This window comes from Drosophila kikkawai, chromosome 3R (genome assembly GCF_030179895.1).
Source record: "Drosophila kikkawai strain 14028-0561.14 chromosome 3R, DkikHiC1v2, whole genome shotgun sequence".
Taxonomy (NCBI): domain Eukaryota; kingdom Metazoa; phylum Arthropoda; class Insecta; order Diptera; family Drosophilidae; genus Drosophila; species Drosophila kikkawai.
Genome location: NC_091731.1, coordinates 8,854,537 through 8,872,114, shown reverse-complemented (window position 1 = coordinate 8,872,114; position 17,578 = coordinate 8,854,537). Strand labels below are relative to the sequence as shown.

General features: G+C 46.0%; 5 protein-coding genes across 6 annotated transcripts; 1 reads left to right on the top strand and 4 right to left on the bottom strand.

Annotated features, from left to right (window-relative positions):
* Positions 1-400: 400 nt before the first annotated feature.
* Positions 401-2,718, bottom strand: LOC108081765 (organic cation transporter-like protein). The gene is made up of 5 exons (XM_017176967.3): positions 2,455-2,718; positions 1,943-2,388; positions 1,403-1,820; positions 844-1,350; positions 401-786 (listed from the first exon to the last, which is right to left on the bottom strand). The coding sequence occupies exons 1-5, from the start codon at positions 2,595-2,597 to the stop codon at positions 660-662; spliced, it is 1,641 nt and encodes a 546-aa protein (XP_017032456.1). The 5' UTR covers positions 2,598-2,718; the 3' UTR covers positions 401-659.
* A 981-nt stretch (positions 2,719-3,699) lies between these two features.
* Positions 3,700-5,993, bottom strand: LOC108081764 (organic cation transporter protein-like). The gene is made up of 6 exons (XM_017176966.3): positions 5,794-5,993; positions 5,328-5,487; positions 4,998-5,256; positions 4,528-4,939; positions 3,960-4,466; positions 3,700-3,892 (listed from the first exon to the last, which is right to left on the bottom strand). The coding sequence occupies exons 1-6, from the start codon at positions 5,934-5,936 to the stop codon at positions 3,754-3,756; spliced, it is 1,620 nt and encodes a 539-aa protein (XP_017032455.1). The 5' UTR covers positions 5,937-5,993; the 3' UTR covers positions 3,700-3,753.
* A 696-nt stretch (positions 5,994-6,689) lies between these two features.
* Positions 6,690-9,355, bottom strand: LOC108081766 (organic cation transporter-like protein). The gene is made up of 5 exons (XM_017176968.3): positions 8,496-9,355; positions 8,045-8,439; positions 7,580-7,985; positions 7,285-7,520; positions 6,690-7,123 (listed from the first exon to the last, which is right to left on the bottom strand). Exons 1-5 carry the CDS (start codon positions 8,639-8,641, stop codon positions 6,690-6,692), a joined length of 1,617 nt encoding a protein of 538 aa, XP_017032457.1. The 5' UTR covers positions 8,642-9,355.
* Positions 9,356-9,941: 586 nt separating this feature from the next.
* Positions 9,942-12,383, bottom strand: LOC108081768 (organic cation transporter protein). The gene is made up of 6 exons (XM_017176970.3): positions 12,201-12,383; positions 11,949-12,135; positions 11,633-11,891; positions 11,146-11,563; positions 10,403-10,909; positions 9,942-10,343 (listed from the first exon to the last, which is right to left on the bottom strand). The coding sequence occupies exons 1-6, from the start codon at positions 12,341-12,343 to the stop codon at positions 10,232-10,234; spliced, it is 1,626 nt and encodes a 541-aa protein (XP_017032459.1). The 5' UTR covers positions 12,344-12,383; the 3' UTR covers positions 9,942-10,231.
* A 479-nt stretch (positions 12,384-12,862) lies between these two features.
* Positions 12,863-16,321, top strand: Cpr92A (Cuticular protein 92A). Of its 2 annotated transcripts, none has more exons than XM_070286780.1 (2): positions 12,863-13,041; positions 15,187-16,321. In XM_070286780.1, the coding sequence occupies exons 1-2, from the start codon at positions 13,009-13,011 to the stop codon at positions 15,934-15,936; spliced, it is 783 nt and encodes a 260-aa protein (XP_070142881.1). In that variant the 5' UTR covers positions 12,863-13,008; the 3' UTR covers positions 15,937-16,321. The 2 variants fall into 2 exon arrangements, with proteins under 2 accessions (XP_070142881.1, XP_017032449.3); XM_017176960.3 differs by lacking the exon at positions 12,863-13,041 and adding an exon at positions 14,659-14,796 and having other exon boundaries at positions 15,187-16,319.
* The last annotated feature ends 1,257 nt before the right edge of the window (positions 16,322-17,578 follow it).

Below are 17,578 nucleotides of genomic sequence, written 5' to 3'. Positions count from 1 at the left end.
ATATGTTTAAAATCAACGATGGACACAAGATATAACGGAAACAGCTACTGCAATCCTCTTAAACGACGCTTAACTTTATTTTCTGAATTGTTTTTTAAGCTTTTTGCTTTATTTACTCAGTTTTGCTAATAGTAATTATATTATGAGACTTTAATCCCAAGTGTGATTTTTTTGTTCATATATCATATGTGTGTTCTAAAACCAATCATTAATCACAAGTCATTAATCAAGTATAAAAAATACTGGCTTGTAATATTTCAGTGCCTCATTGGAAGCTTAGATACCATTAATTTAATTAATTTTATAATTGCTCAATGTAAAATCAGACAATTACATCCATTCATTGACCTTATTAGTTGATTCCTAGTCATTCCTCATCACATACCCCTAGCTCTTATAGTTAAATTTCAAGTATACATTTTATTTGTGAAAGAAAAGGAGTACATCATATATATTTATACCAGTTCTGTTTTGAATATATATACGGTTAGATATAGGTGTATTATACAAAAACGGTGTTGGTTTAATTACTATGCATCCTTCACATGAGTAATAACTATCAGACCATTGGGTTACTGGGGTCGCTGGGTGGCCCCATCATCAGGTTGTGCAATTAGCAAGTAGATTAAGTAGTAGTCGCATATCAGGTGCATCACTCTCTAGGGTTCAGACTTGAGGTCCTCATGCTTGGTCAGACTTTCGCGGCGCTTGTGGAAGCATGGGAAATACAGGCAGCTCTCGTTCATGGCAAAGCGTTCGCCATCGGCCAGGGTCTCCGGTAGTTTTCTGGATCAGATATTTTTATTAAAAAACTTGAGTTTATCTTAAAATATTTCTACTCACTTGTGCAGAGTTTCTGGGAGCGACAGGCAGAGCAGAGCGCCCAGGAACATCAGGCAGCTGATGAAGATCGAGGGCAGGGGCTTGTAGTACTGGGCCAGGTAGATCACGTAGAAGGCCAGCGAGCTAGAGGCCAGGCCCACCACATGGATGTTGGACACCGCCTGTCCTCGCACGCTCGTCGGGATGATCTCCGCCGCGTACTGGATCTCCGCGTCGTAGGAGACGGTAGATCCGAAGCGACCCAGAGCCACCATACAGGCCAGCAGGACGGCGTTCTCGTTGGGGTCCAGGACGGCAATCAGGAACCCAGTGACGGCAGTGATAATGGCGCCTACCAAGAGGGCTCCGCACGCCATGCCCTTCCGTCCAATCTTGTTCTGCAGCAAGAGGATAGTAAAGCCCGCCGGAAGGTAAACGCTGGAGGTAAGGGAGAAGAGCTTAAAGGGCGAGGAGCCCAGGCCCTCCATATTCCGGTTGATTACGTCGTAGGATAGCGTGATGATGACTCTGAAGATTTTTAAAATTATATATATTTGAGACTTCATGGAGAAGGACTTACGATTTAACAAGCAGCGTGGTAGTAAAGCGACGAAGCCGGGGGGTCTTGAACATCCCCAGGAAGGTGTCCGTCTGCTTGTTCAGCTTGCTCTCCTCATTCATTTTCTCGCGGTAGTGCTTCACGAACTCGTCGAACACGGAGTCCTCCACCTGCCGACCATTGAACTTGGCCACTCGCTTCAGACATGCCACCGCCTCATCATACTTCTTCTTGGTCAGCAGCCACTGGGCGCTCTCGCAGATCAGCAGCGGGTAGATGAGCACTCCCAGGGCGGGGAGCGAGGCCAGCCAGAGGTAGCGCCTCCAATTACCAATCCACATGGCGAGCCAGGGCGATGTCATCAGGCCGAAGCAGTAAAACACTGCCAAAATAATGTTGAGGCCGAAGGTGCGGCGCTTGGGGCTCAGGTACTCGAAGACTGACAAGTATATAAATTAAATTTATTAAAATAATTTATAGATATTATTGCAGTTTCAGATGGTCTATTATTACTGAAAATTAAGACAGAAATAAACCAAAAGTCCCCTAGACTAAACTCACCCAAGATGTACATAAGATAGTACATGGTGTCTGTGGATAGTCCCGACACAAATCTGGAGAAGGCGAACCAGGGCAGAGTGTGCACAAAGGAGGTAATGAAGTCACCAGTTGCTCCGGAAATGGCCGCCATCAGCATGGCGGGCAGCCTCCCAATGTGGTCCGAGAGAAAGCCGAAGGTAATGGTGCCCACCACAGAGCCCAGGAAGAAGAAGGACTGTCCAACTGCCGGCTGGTGGGACTTTTCGCAGACCCACTTCAGCTCGGTGGTCAGGCTCTCGTAGCCATTCTCCCGCTCAAAGATCCAGTCCTCACAGGCCTCCTCCTGGGCGGCCACACCGGTGCCATTGATCACCTCCGAGAGAAGAGTGCAAGAGGAGTGGGAAACGTTGGAGTAAATGGAGCGCAGTTCGGCGGCACTCAAGCCCATTAAATCGTCATGGGAGCACCTGTGGGTGGTATTTCCAGAAGGTGTAAAGCAAACTTAACAAATTTTTCTTAATTTGGCGACTCACCAATGCTCTGGTGTAAAGGTAATCAGAGTCTGGGAGAAGTAGTGCAGCGAGCTGAGTATGTTCGTGTAGCCGTACAGAATGAGCAGGACAAACTGAAAGCGGCCGAAGTTTCCGCACTTCTGCAGCACACGATCGAAATCCATGTCGATCTCAATAGAACCTTAATGGATCACTGGGTATAAGTATATACTATATAGAAAGGCGAAGAGACTTTGTAAATGCGCTGAGACTTCCAGGCGAGAAAGCAGCTACATTCTGTCTGTGCCCGCAGTATTTTGACGCTTGGCTTGGACCGGCGTATGCCTTATATAGTATAGCACAACGATAGAGGCGTTGCCTCTGATTAGGATGGGTAATTAGTAACAGAGATGGGATCAGGCTATCTCCGAGTATCTCCCACGTTTTTTGGGGTGTGTGCCAATGATAAGGTGTTGAGACCAGAGCAAACATTCAGTCGAACTGGAGAACGAACAACCCTACACATGATCTGTTTGGTTAACCCAAGTAAAATTGAAAATGTCATATTCTTAAGATGTCTTTCCTATACACCTTGAGTAACTATTTTTTTAACTCATCCCACATTGACCTTGGACGAGAGAAGCCCTTATGAACAGGGCTTAGATGAACTGCGTCTTTCGGCATTGCTGGCTTATCAGGCATTTAACTTGGTCAACTGCCCGAGTGACGGACTTTCTCGAAAAATTTCGGCTTGTTGACTTTGCCTTAGATTTATAATTGACTAAGCCGCAGCTGCCGTGCTGTAAGTCACGCCTGAAACGGAGTGTACTTTCCTAGGGATTAGCCGGATATGCGAATTCTTTGTTTGGCGCCTGACACTTTAATGAGAGTTCCCGTTTAGAGATATAGATTATATATAGTATAGATTACAGGTCTGGCTCGCGAAGGCGCCAGCCGAAGCCCCCCGAAATGCAGTGAGAATTTGCTTATCTGGACATGTAGTAAAAGTTCCGGAACCACCGGCGTGATCAACATAAATCAAGCCCTAAAGAGGCTTCTGGGTTGTTTGAACAAGCCACTACGTAGGTGTACTGGACCCTAAACAAGCTTAACAGATGTCTGAGCTGCGGCTAACGACACATGAGCACTCGCTGAATGCGTTCCGGATGTGGTGAAATCGAGTAGATTCATTGGCACCCATGCCCGATACCTTTAGCTATTAAGTCGTTACCGGATAAGTGCCGCCTTAAGTGCCCCCTAAAAGGCCAGTACAAATTTATCTTAGTGTTAATTGTGATTTTTAATTTGTTTTTATTTTCTGTCTTTATACATTTACTAAGGCTACTTTGTAGTTTCGTTGGCTGACTCCAACTGAGATGCGGCTTTGTTTGTCTGCTGTCTGCGCGAGAAGCAGGGAAAGAAGTACCACTTCTCGCCCTTGCCGAACACCTCGCCCTCCTCCAAGGTCTGCGGCAGTTCCCTGTGAACGGAAAATATACATTAGGATCTAGGAAATAGTAAGAGGAACCTCCGGTCCAAACACTCACTTGTTGAGGGTCTCGGGAAGAGTCAGGCACAGGCCCGCCCCGATCAGAAGTAGGAAGCTGATGAGCAGCGAGGGCAGCGGCTTGAAAAAGGTACCCAGAAAGATGATGTAAGAGCTGAAGAAGGCGAAGGCATTGCCCACCACATGGATGTTGGCCACTCCGCGTCCTCTTACGCTGGTCGGAATGATCTCCGCCGCGTATTGGGCCTCCGCGTCGTAGGCCACCGTTGCCCCGAATCGGCCCAGGCTAACCATGAAGCCCAAGAGAATCGAGTAGTCCGCCGGATCCAGGATGGCCACAAGGTAACCAGTGGTCGCCGTGATGATGGCCCCCATGAAGAGCGAGGCACAGGCCATGCCCTTGCGCCCAATCTTGTTTTGGAACAGGATGATGGTAAGGCCAGCGGGCAAGTAGCAGAATCCCGAGTACGAGAAGAGCTTAAAGGGAGAGATTCCCACGCCCTCCACATTACGGCTCAGGATATCAAAGGCAATGGTGATGATCATTCTGTGGCGAAGGAAAAGGGAGTTTGGGAGCTTATTTAAGACTCTTTAGCGCCTCCACTTACGATTTGATTAGCAGAATAATGGTAAACTTCCTCAGCCTCGGAGTCCTCAGCATGCCCATGAATGTGTCCGAGGATGTCTTCTGTGCGGTGTTGAGCTTCTCGCGATAATGTTTTATGAACTCGTCGAAAACAGAGTCCTCCACATGCCGCCCGTTGAACTTGGCGATGCTCCGCAGACTGCTAACCGCCTTGTCGAACTTTCCCTTGGTCAGCAGCCACTCGACGCTCTCGTGGAGGCACAGGGGATAGATCAGCATGCCCAGGGCTGGGAGAGATGCCGCCCAGAGGTAACTGCGCCAGTTGCCCAGCCAGATGGCCATCCAGGGCGAGATCACCAGTCCGATGCAGTAGAAGACCCCCAAAATGATGTTCAGACCGAAGGTGCGGTGCTGCGGACTCAAGTACTCGAAGACTGAAAGGAAAACGCTTAGCACTGGCGTCTTTGAAGTCTAAAGACTGAGCTCACTTACCCAGAATGTACATCAGGACATACTGCGTGTCCATGGAGAGACCAGAGATGAAGCGCGTGAACGAGAACCAAGGCAGGCTGCTCACGAAGGAGGTGAAGAAGTCACCGAAGGCACCTGTCAGGGTGGTCAGGACGCAGGCTGGCAGACGACCAATGCGATCGGCCAGATAGCCAAAGAAAATGCTGCCCAGGGCGGAGCCGATGAAGAAGAAGGACTGACCCACCGCCAGCTTGTAGGCGTCGTCGCACACCCACTCCAGCTGTTGTCAATATACCGGACGCAAGTGTTTAGTCTCGAAAAGTGTTTCCTACTTTTGGGCTGAGCACTTACCTCGGTGGTGATGCTCTCGTAGTTGCTTTCCCTGGCGAATTCCCACGATTGGCACTTGGACTCATAGAAGACCAGATCGCTATCGAACTGGCGCACACTGCAGGAATCCACCTCCAGCAAGGTGACGTTCTCAGGCAGGTCTTTTAAGGGCACAGAACATCTGAAACAAAGTATAGGTAAATTTATATTAGATAGGTTTTTTAAGAGACTGCAAAATTTAAAGAAGTTTAAGGAAAGATCCCTTCAAAAATATTTGTAGGCTAACCAAAAGAGTTATAAATTATTTTACTTAGTTAATAGACTTTTCTTTAGAAAGGAAAAGTGTAAGTTGTAAATTGTATTTCTACAATTGTTTTGTTTTATTTTTGCAATAAATTCGTACAAGCTGGACCACACGTCACTTGTTTGGTGGAATTCACAATTTTTATAGCTTAAGTGGCGACGAATTTCATAATTTTTTTCAAACCTGTGTGGGGGCGTAAAGCTGATGAGGGTCTGCGAGAAGTAGTGAAAGGACGACACTATGTTCGTGTATCCGTAGAGGCCCAGGAGCAGTATCTGGTAGGGGCCAAAGTTGCCACACTTCTCCAGGACGCTCTGGAGATCCATATTTTTTTTGTTACGCGAGACTGCTGCGATCGCGAACCAGCGACTGATGCCGCCGAACCGCTCCGAGCAGGTGGGTATATACCCGAATCTGGATCGGAACCCGAGAGCAATTCCGAATCCGAGTCGGAGGGCTCACTATATGGCCACATCGCGCTAATACACTGCAAACAGTGAATATCGCTGCTAGTTTTATCTCGCGAAAGAAGGCGTTTGAACAATTTCCGACGTCTGGCTTCTGTTGGCGTGTGGAGAGCTTCGGTCGGGTCGCATGGGATCGGATCTGTATACCTAAAAATGACGCCCGCTGAGCATAAGTTTGTCCGGCGTATCTTTATGGGAGTTTAACGGGGTGGATAAAGGGAAGCTGTCTGGCAAATAGAAACAGGTAAGTCTGCTCAAACAATGTCGCGTCTATATTACAGGCACTTAGGGTTCTGGACACTTTGTTATAATTTTCCGTAGATATAATTCAGTTTTAATTTCATAAGTGTTGTTCGGATTTCAAGTAAATTCCACAGGCTAATTTAAAATTCAAAGTGTGATGTAAAGGTAGGGATGTAATTCCTATAAAGGATATGTATATTAGCACCGGACAATACTCTCAGACCAAGTGGCTTTCTTTGTTTGTTGTTTGATTTTTAGAAAAAGCTTCTTAAACAAATTATTTAGAGGTGTGTTTTATTTTATTTGCATCTATATTCTAGGTTATTAATAACCCCTGCCCATCATATGAAAGCTACGGAATTCATATATTCAAAAGTAGACAGACGAGTCTGTCGACTGCGAGTGCATCTTGGCGCTCTGGGTGGCCAGCGTGGTGGCCGATGGGCTACGCTTGTCCAGGAAGCTGAAGGTATACCAGCGGTCATTCTTGCCAAAATCCTCGCCATCCTCCAGCGATGTGGGCAGCGTGCGATTGAGCGTCTCAGGCAGCAAGAGGCATAGGCAGGCCCCCAGGAGCGATAGGAGGCCCAAGATAATCTCCGGTAGAGGTGAGAAGATGCTCCTCGTGTATAGGATGAAGGCGCTGAAGAAGGTGAAGGCATAGCCGGCCACGTGGACGGCAGCCACACCCTGACCACGTACGCAGGTGGGAATCAGCTCAGTGGCGTACTGGGCTCCCGAGTTGTAGGCCACCGTTACCCCAAAGCGACCGATCACCGACAGGCTGACCACCAAGGTCGTGGCTGCAAGGCAAGGAGAGAAATTTATGTTTGCTAAATAGGATTAAAATTTAAAAAGTATATACATATGTATATACTTTTAAGAAATTAGTGAGCTTATTATAAATTTCAGTCTTAAGCTAGACAATTACTGCGCATCTATAGCTCAATCGGATTCAACTCACTTCTGTCGGAGGCGGAGGCGGCGTAGAGGACGCCCCCGGTGACCGAGATGAAAATGCCACTCAGCAGCAGCGAGGCAGAGGCCATTGCCTTGCGTCCGATGCGATCTTGCAGAGCGATGATGAGTAGGCAGGCCGGCAGAATGGCGGTGGCGCTCAGCGAGAACATAATAAACGGCGAAATGCCAAGGCCCTGGACGTTCCGAGAGACGGCGTCGTAGCAGAGGGTGATGACCATGCTGCTCGAGTGGGTGGATCGGGGGAATTAGGGGAATCATGTTCAGCGCAGACTACTCACGACTTGAAAAAGAGGATGAACGTGTTGCGACGCAGGCGGGGTGTCTTGAACAGGTGCAGCAGGTGCGGTGAGGCCTTCTGGTTCTGTTGACTGAACTTGCACTCCTCCACAAACTCCTCGTAGGCGCTCTCCTCCACCCGCCGCCCGTTGATCTGGGCCACTCGCTTTAGGCAGACCACTGCCTGGTCGTACTTCTGTTTGGAGATCAGCCACTGAATGCTCTCTGGGACAATAAAGTAAAATAGTGGCACCACCAGCAGGGGCAGCGAGGTGACCAGCAGGAAATCCCGCCAGCTGCCCATGAGCACGGCGATCCAGGGTGCCGCCATCGATCCCAAGCAGTAGAAGAAGCCAATGCAAATGCTCAGGCCAAGGGTGCGTAGAGATGGACGCATGTACTCCATAACTGGGCAAGGGAGAAATATGGTATGTATTTTGTATAACTCTTTAACTGATATAACCTACCCAGAATGTACATCATCACAAAGTTGCTATCCGTGGCAATGCCCGAGATTAGGCGAAAGGCACAGAAAAGCGTCAGGTTGGTGCCCCAAATGGTCAGCAGGTTGCCGGTCATGGCTATCAGGTTGGCCACAATCAGGATGGGCAGACGTCCCACCAGGTCGGCGAGGTAGCCTAGCACCATGGAGCCCACCACGGAGCCCACGAAGAACATTGACTGGCCGAGGGTGAGCTTCCAGGCATCACCGCATATCCAGTCCAACTCGCTGGTTAAGCTCTGGTAATCCAGGTACAGCTCATAGCCGTAGCTGTGGCAGGTGCTGGAGCTATTCTGCCCCAGTGGCAGGCAGCTAGACGTGTGCGGCGACTCAAAGTTGGCGGGCAAGTCGTCGGCACACCTGGGCGTATGAGTAATGCGTTAAGTATACGACGTGGGGGACACACGCATACGCACCAGTACGTGGGAACGAAGCTGATGATCGTCTGGGAGTAGTAGTGAAGCGCCGATAACACATTGACCAAACAGAAGAGCAGCAGCATCAATAGCTGAAGCCGGCTGCAGTCGCCGCACTTCTCCAGGATCTTGTCCACCTCCAGCATAGTGATTTCAAGCACTTCGCACCACCAGCATCCAGTCACGCCGCTCACCGTGTCCTCATCTTCGCCGCTGCATCTGCGACTCACTTAATTGCCCGCGTTGAATTTTGTTTGCTTAATTGGCAAAACCAATTAGAGAGCTCGGCAATTCTTGCCAGACCGAGATCAGAAATAATTCCGGTAGATTATGTTTGACAGCTGCTGCGTTTCGTCATATACTCTCATTTGCTTTTGTTTTTACTGGACGTTTACGGGCTCTAGACCGTTAAACCTGCCACGGGCTTCAAGCCTGGTTTGGATATTAAACTAACATTTTGTGTACACCGTTAGCAGTTCCAAATAAAAGTGGATGTTGTTATCATTCAGCTATCAAAAGATATCATCTCTAATAGCATTAAACTAAACTTCTAAAAATATCAGAGAGATAATAATAGCAGAAGCTAAACTCCCCCTGTAAGATGTGCTCAATTACATCAAGAAATTAAAGTTATTCCAACACAAAAGTCAATATTTCAATATTTCCAGAAGTCGCACCTGAGATAGACTAACTTTAAGATGCAAGGTGCACATCTTTTTGTTAAGGACAATGTCGAAACTCGCGATAAGACACCGATTTAATGAATTGCCACAGATTAAATCTGTGTAGTCACTGACCGACAAATCGCGATTCGCGAGCGAAATGGCGATGTCAACCGCACGGAACGAAAGTAAAGTTTGATGTGGGGCTTTCGACTTGCCTGCAGTCGTATTTTTTGCGAAAACGAAATTGCACAATATATGAATGATACGTATACACGGAGACTGTATGCACTCAGGCATACTCATTACTGATTTTTCCGATAAAAAATACTCTTGTTCTGATGTAAAATTTAAATGTTTTAATGTTTTATCCTTTTTTAGGGATAATTACTTCTTGATAATGTCAACTATTACAGTTAAATCTGCTCTACAGTTCAGATTTTTCGTTGGGCAAGTAAGAAATAAATTGTGACTGCGAAAAGCAAAAAATGATAGGCCTTTGTTAGGGTCGAACTGCAGCGACGAGGAGATAAATATAGATTTTTGGGCACTGTGATTGCCAACATGCAAAGCTGTTTATTTACGGTTATTATAGCGACAACTTCATGAGTGACGTCAAATCAGGCAATTGCCCATGGGTGAAATTCTACGTAGTTATTATGATTTTTGAGTTGATTTTGGCATTGAAAAATGCTCACATTAAAAGTAGGCTTACTCTTGGTTATAAAGTGTAATTAATTGCATTTCCCTACCTAAGAAAATTTATGTTAATTATTGGGCTACTTTTATTTTATTATCTTCTTAATTTCATTGATTCATTGGTTCTATACTGCTCCTCTTCAAATTTAAATTACTTTTTAATCGAATTTTTAGATGCATTTTCCTGTGATTATAAAACCCATGTTAAATATTTACCTATCGATACTATAATTCTAGATCCAGCTTGTTCTGCCTTCGTCTATTGTTCTTAACGATACAAAGTCACAACATATACTTTCGGTAATACTGGGTGTAATCAGTCTTCGAGTGGAGTTTTATTAGATGACAGGCAATGAGCAATAAATTCCCCTTTTCTTAGACAGTTTCGAACTCAGTGTTTTCTTGTTTTTTGTGAAAGCAGGGAAAGTACAGGAAGCTCTCGTTCTTAGCGAACTTCTCTCCGTCCGTCAGGGTTTCGGGCAGCTTCCTGGAAGGTAGAAAAGCAAAGTTTAGCAAAGTGAATGGAGTCTCTCAATTATAAAGTACTTGTTAAGAGTCTCCGGCAAGGTGAGACACAAACCGGCGCCAAAGAACATCAAACAGCTGATAAAGATCGACGGCAGGGGCTTGTAGTACTGGGCCAGGTAGATCACGTAGAAGGCCAGCGAGCTGGAGGCCAGGCCCACCACATGGATGTTGGACACCGCCTGTCCCCGTACGCTCGTCGGGATGATCTCCGCCGCGTACTGGATCTCCGCATCGTAGGAGACGGTGGCTCCGAAACGACCCAAGCCCACCATTATTGCCAGCAGCAGGGCGTTGTCCGTGGGATTCAGGTGGGCTATCAGGAACCCAGTCACCGCAGTGATAATGGCGCCCACAAAAAGAGCTCCACAGGCCATGCCCTTGCGCCCGATTTTGTTCTGCAGCAGAAGGATGGCCACTCCGGCGGGGAGGTAGACGATCGAGGTAAAGGAGAAGAGCTTAAAGGGCGAACTGCCCAAGCCCTCCATGTTGCGGTTGACCACATCGCACGAAAGGGTTATAATAACACTAAACACAATGAAAAAGAAAAATAGAAATACATATGTACTAAAGATTAGCGAAATGATCAATCATTGAAGTCCATTTAAAATGTAATATCTTTGATATCTTCAATTTCAAGGTTTAAAAGAAAGGAATATAACTTTGGGGCGTCAAAGTTTACATATCTTTTTGAAAATATATACTTTAAAGGACCGGAATGACTTAAATATATTACCTCGCAATGGTGAAAAAATAAAACTCACGATTTCAGCAGCAAAGTCAGCGTAAATCTGCGCAGGCGAGGTGTCATGAACATAGCAAAGAAATTGTCCTCCTGACTGCTGATCGCCGACTCCTCTTTTGTCCTTTGGCGATAGTGCTTGACAAACTCGACAAACATGGAGTCCTCCACCTGGCGACCATTGAACTTGGCCACTCGCTTCAGGCATTCCACCGCCTCGTCATACTTCTTCTTGGTCAGCAGCCACTGAGCGCTTTCACAGATCAGCAGCGGGTAGATGAGCACTCCCAGGGCGGGGAGCGAGGCCAGCCAGAGGTAGCGCCTCCAGTTACCAATCCAGATGGCGGCCCAGGGCGAGGTAACCAGTCCGAAGCAGTAGAACACTGCCAGGATGATGTTCAGACCGAAGGTTCGGCTCTTGGGGCTCAAGTACTCGAATACTGAAAGGAACATTGTTTTAAATTAAGTGACTTAAAATACTATAATGGCACCTTCATTAACGAACTCACCCAGGATGTACATGAGGTAATACATGGTATCCGTGGACAAGCCAGACACAAATCTGGAGATGGCGAACCCGGGAAGAGTGTACACAAAGGAGGTGGCAAAGTCGCCCGTGGCCCCACACAAGGTGGCCATCAGCAGGGATGGCAGGCGACCGATGCGATCCGAGAGGTAGCCAAAGGTTGTGGTACCCACTACAGATCCCATAAAGAAGAAGGACTGACCCACCGCAGAGTGGTGAGATTTGCCGCAGACCCACTTGAGCTGGTTGTACATCAACACTAATAACTCTATCGGTTAGAGGACAGTGTATTTGCATACCTCAGTGGTGATACTTTCGTAGCCATTCTCCCGCTTGAAGATCCAGTCCTTGCACACACCTTCCTCAGCGACCACGCCCGTGCCGTTGACTACGCCCAGCAGAAGAGTGCAGGAGGGAGTGGATATGTTTGAATAAACAGTTTGCAGCTCCTTCATGCTGAGCCCTTCAAGATCAACATGGGAGCACCTGAAGAGGGAATAGATCATTATCCAGTCGGAGGTCTTCCTTTGCTGGGTAGGTGAGAATCCTACCAATGCTCGGGGGTAAAGGTGATGAGGGTCTGGGAGAAGTAGTGCAGCGATCCCAGAATATTCGTGTAGCCATACAGCAGGAGGAGCAATATTTGGAACCTTCCGTAGTTGCCGCACCTATCCAGAACCTGGCTAAAATCCATCTTTGACTAGAACCGATCCCTGCGACTGACTGTTTCCAACTCTCTCCGCAAACTGACCATCGGCTTTAAAGGCACCATGGTAGCAATACCAAATACCTAACACCACATTCCAATTGTTTTGTCGGTCAAAAACATATGGACTTCTGGGGGTAAGACGATAAAATCCCTTCTGCTTTCCAATCGGGCCCGGTTATAGTCCAGTGATGTCACTTCCACCACCAGCTAGGGCTCTGCAATTAGCGTCTGGATTTCCTACTTAACCTTCTTTACGACAATGTTGCATTAGCCTGACATTCTTGTTGATCAATTGCTTTGATCTTCAGGCTAAAAATAGTTAAAACATATGGCATCGACATCGACTGGCACGACTTCGATTCTCTGCTATACTTAGTTGTTGGCCAGTAACAACCGCGGAGGAACAATGCATGCAGCTGTCAATAGTTCTCCAGATGGCAGATACAAATTTGTGGCCATAAATTAAGCGCACAAAACGGTAAACAGAAGAATTGTCGCAGACACTTGGCTATGTGAGGAGCTGGATAATTGAAAGTGAATTCATTTTGAATGAATCACGTAGAATAGGGAGTTTTATTAATTTTTTAATACGATACCCTTACAAAAGAAGTGAAATAATAGCTCAAAACTTAAGAGTTTGTTTACCAGTGATGAGCAAATATCTAAAATGCACTATTGGCAAGGTAAGTTCTATATTGAGAGATTGAGGGATTTGGGATAGCCCAACAGTTTTCTAACTCAGTTTATCTTGAATCATATTTTTGGGCATACTTTAGATCAGATTAAAGACCTACATTTGGTAGTAAAGTATACTATTAAGAGGTATAAAATATGTTAACAAATATAATCGGCCTACTGGTGCATTAGGCCAAACTTAGCATAGATTTGTACTGCCAAAGTCAAGTTTGGGATATTCTTTTATTTTACAACAACATTTTAAAAAATTAACAATAATTTACTGCTACGATTTTAGGAAATATATATGGTATGTATATAACATATGTAAGAGCTCTTGTATACTTCTTCGATTTCGTTAATCCATTAATTTCATAGATTTGTAGATGTAAAGGTTTTGAATATTCTTGTTGCTTGGAACAATAAACATTTGTATAACAATATAAAATATACATAAATTTAGCAATACATGTTTTTTAATTTCGAAATAAATTGCCATGATTCTGTGAATTTAGTCCTGTTAATTTCTATGATACTCTTCTTAGACATTATTTTATTTATTAATATTTATTAGTTATTAATATTAACGAAAAACGAAATAAATAAATAACCAAGCTAAAATTTGTTGTTTATTTTCATGAATAAATATGGCCTTTAAATTAAATATTTTTAAGCTGGTATTCAAATTAAAGGTTAAAATCTTAATGAATAGGTATCTAATGCCTCGAAATTTGTGTGATTCAATGAATCTTCAGACACTGATGAATCTCTCTGTCTCTTCAAGTGAATTCCTTGTGACACTACTCTCCTCTTTGAAGGGTATTATTAATGACATTATTTGCCTAGACTGCGAGTGGTTATTTTGGCTCGATCTGTGGGCCAGACTAATGTGCCGGCACATTGGCGCGTTGACCTTTCCGCTTTATTAGGCTGTTGTGTCTGCAGAGGCCCCCCCAATCACCCCATGCGCCCCTGGCTCTGGGCCCGCTCCAGGCACTCTTAATTCAATTGCAGAACGATTGACCTTTTGCGTATGCACAGCAACTGCCATTTCATATGGAATCGATCCAACCGATCGGAGCGTCTGTGTTCTGTTCGGCTAATTACGCGGGGAGCCCATGCAGCAGCAGGTCCTAGGCCAGTCGATGTTAATTTAACATTTCAATTGTGTGCGGCCAAATAAATTCTCACATAATTGCCAAAAAGTCGCGCTGTCCGTCCAGGGGGGAATCGAACGGCGGCGAATCGAGGCAACAAAAGTGAAAGGGCACCGCTCCGACCGGCTCTGACTCTGGGGTCCCTTTAAGTGGTTTAGCGGAAGAATAACCTTTCTAAGTCGACACGATAACTGCGCCAAAGTTGTGGCACAGGCACACGATTTGCCGCCAGGTGGGCAAGAGGCCACAGGGACCCCTTCCCCGCCAGCGTTTAGCAGCAGCTCCTCTGCAACGCCAGCGCCATGTGCATGATCGCTGGCTGAACCGAAACCGACTCGGCCGGGTCTCTCTTGATCTCGAATTAGTGTATTGCCTCGGCTGCTGCGCCATGTGAAGCAGGCGACATTTGGCGCCGGTTGGCAGTATAAATGGCCAGAACGCGCGGCCAGGGCCTGCAGTTTGGGTTACTCCTTCTAGCGCGATCGTCGTCGAATTCAAAGCTACTCAACGGCCACTCTCTGAGGTGGTGTGTGTGTGTGAGCTGAGCCTGTGACAACTGTGAGCGAGTGGCAAGGATACCGTGCAAAGGACAACGTTATGCTGAAGGTGTGGATAAGACTAGGAACTAGGACTAGGACTTAGAAGTCTCTTAAAGAGTAAAAGTCATGGAATTTTGTACATCGAAACCACTTTAATTGGTCATATTTCTAGTTAGAAGCTAGAAAATGGGAAATAATTAAGTAAATAATAACAAAAAAGTTGATAAAAACGGATTTACATTTGAATTAGACAATGAAGATGAATAAATGGTAGACATTAGTGTCTTTATATGGCATTAACTTTATCTGTTATGTGAATGAAAGTAAGACACCGATAAATTTTATCTTAACTGTAGTTTATTCCATAAATTTAACTCCAATTGAAATTAACTTAAAGATACATAAATTTTTCTAGTAATTAATATTAACTTCTCGTTTTTTGCATTGTCTTTCCAAGTTTTTCCTGCTGAGCGCCCTGCTCGGCATCGCCTATGCAGGCGTGATCGGACCCGGACCCTATTACGGCGGTCCAGCTGGACCCGGACCGCTGCACCCTTATGGCGGATATGCGCCGCCCCACGGCCCCTATCCCGCTCCCTATGTGGCACCCAAGCCGGCCGCTCCTGAGCCCTACGATCCCGATCCAAAGTACTCCTTCGGATATGACATTCAGGATGGTTACACCGGCGATCTGAAGTCGCAGCACGAGACGCGACACGGTGACGTGGTGAAGGGCAGCTACTCGGTGGTGGATCCGGACGGCACCAAGCGCACCGTTGACTACACGGCGGATCCCCATCACGGCTTCAATGCGGTGGTGCGCAAGGAGCCGCTGGCCTACAAGGCTCCGGCTCATCTGGCACCAGCCCTGGCCCCTGCACCGGCACCAGCACCGGCCTACCATCACTTGCCCGGTCCAGCTCCGGCTCCACCTTTGCCGCCGGTGCCCAAGGCTCCCCTGCTCTCGTATCCGCTGGCCCTGAGTGCTCTCCACCGGTCAGGACCAGTTCCCGCCCCAGCTCCCGCTCCTGCTCCTGCACCAGCCCCCATTCCAGTGCCAGTGGCTGCCCCCGTTCTGCCCTCCGCCCACTTCCATGCCGCCTACCCCGCCCTGGCGCACAGCCCCTACGCCCACTATCCGGCTCCCGGTCCGGCGCCCGCACCCGCACCCTTACCGGTGGACCCGCACGCCTACTATCACCACTGAGCGAACAATGTTCCCAACGATCTGATCTGACTTGATTCGACTTCCTTCTGTCTATCGCACGCAGCTTACACTGACCCACAACTGAATCTCCGGCCCACTCTGTGCCAAACGCTGTACACTCAATCTCTTTTGCTGTGTTCTTCGAGGGATTTGATGCCGATCCGATGTGTAGATTGATTTAAGGACACGCCTAGCCCATGTACATATCTCAAGCGTATGTTGTTGAATGGTTAGCCTAGACTCTAGAGGAATAAACTAAGAAACCGAGAGAAGCGTTGTTTAATTTCCGTACCTCCCGAAACCAGAAAGAGACCGCAGCTTAACGCAATTGATGTGTTTTATTAATTGTATCAACTTTTCGCAATGGTTCATATATGTATATGTTATATGATATCGTATGTGGCATATCTCATATGTATAATTTATCTGATTATGTATAAATATATGTATGCGTGTTAGTTGTATATAAACGTTTCGAGTATGTCGCCGTATGATATAAATATGTTTAGTTCAATGCAAATTTCCCTTTGTATATTTATGTCTTGTGGTTTTCTGGATAGGTTCTATGAGCTACCATTCGTAGAACAGATTGAAATGTGTACGATATCGTTATATAGACTCCGACTGTGACTTCAAAAGTTCATCGCTATGTTGAGTGCGTTTTGGTCTCGCTGCACTCGGTTTAGGTATACAATTTAAATACGATTATAGTCCTTAGTTTTGTAATAAACGGTATCAAAAGATAGGTACGATTGAGTCATGCCTGCTACCACTAAATTAATTTCCAAGCTTCTATTCCAACACAAACGATTAGTTGCCAAGCTCGGGGCCCTGCGACTGCCTCCGTCAGATGGATGTGGTGTGTGTGTTCGGTATTTGTTATTTAAACTAAGGGCTTTAGGCTGAGATACCATACAAAGTGCTGTGCTCGCTCTTGAGGCCTTTACAATTGGACACAATTTAGCTACGTTGATCTGCTTACAATAAGAGACTAATATACGGTGTGTACTTACGATAAATAAGCGGCTAATATAGCTCACAATATTCCTTGACAAGTGTATAATATATAATTCATAATTCTTCGTTGATTGTTTGGCGTCGTCTCCGATGTGCCCGGACATTCGGATTCACGTGTAAGTTTTAAATCTACCATAGACAACCACTGGATGATGAAGACTATTTCGGGATATGCTTGAATTACTTTGCTTGATATCGTTTATCGTTTATCAGTATAAAACCGGGTTAAGGGGACAAAGAAATGGCAGCTTTGGCTATTCTCAACTCTCTCAGCTCTCGATAAATTCGTCCTCTACTACATGCTCCTATAAATGGTACGAGTATGTGACTTTAAAGGGATATGTTTCTCTAATGATTAGATAGTTGATTTAAGCATTTAGGTTTAGGTTTTGGTTTCGGTTTTGGTTCATTCGTTTATAACTTGAAACGGAGGGTTTTCTTTTATTAAACTTGATTGGTTATTGGTAGGACTCCTATTCCACAATTCGATTTGGTTTGCTTTGGTACGGTACGGTTAGAAAAATACTCATAGTGGGGACATTTTACTACACAGAAGTGGATGAAAATTTAGCTAACTGCATTTGTATGATAGTATATATCTATTTATATAATTCATTCTATATCT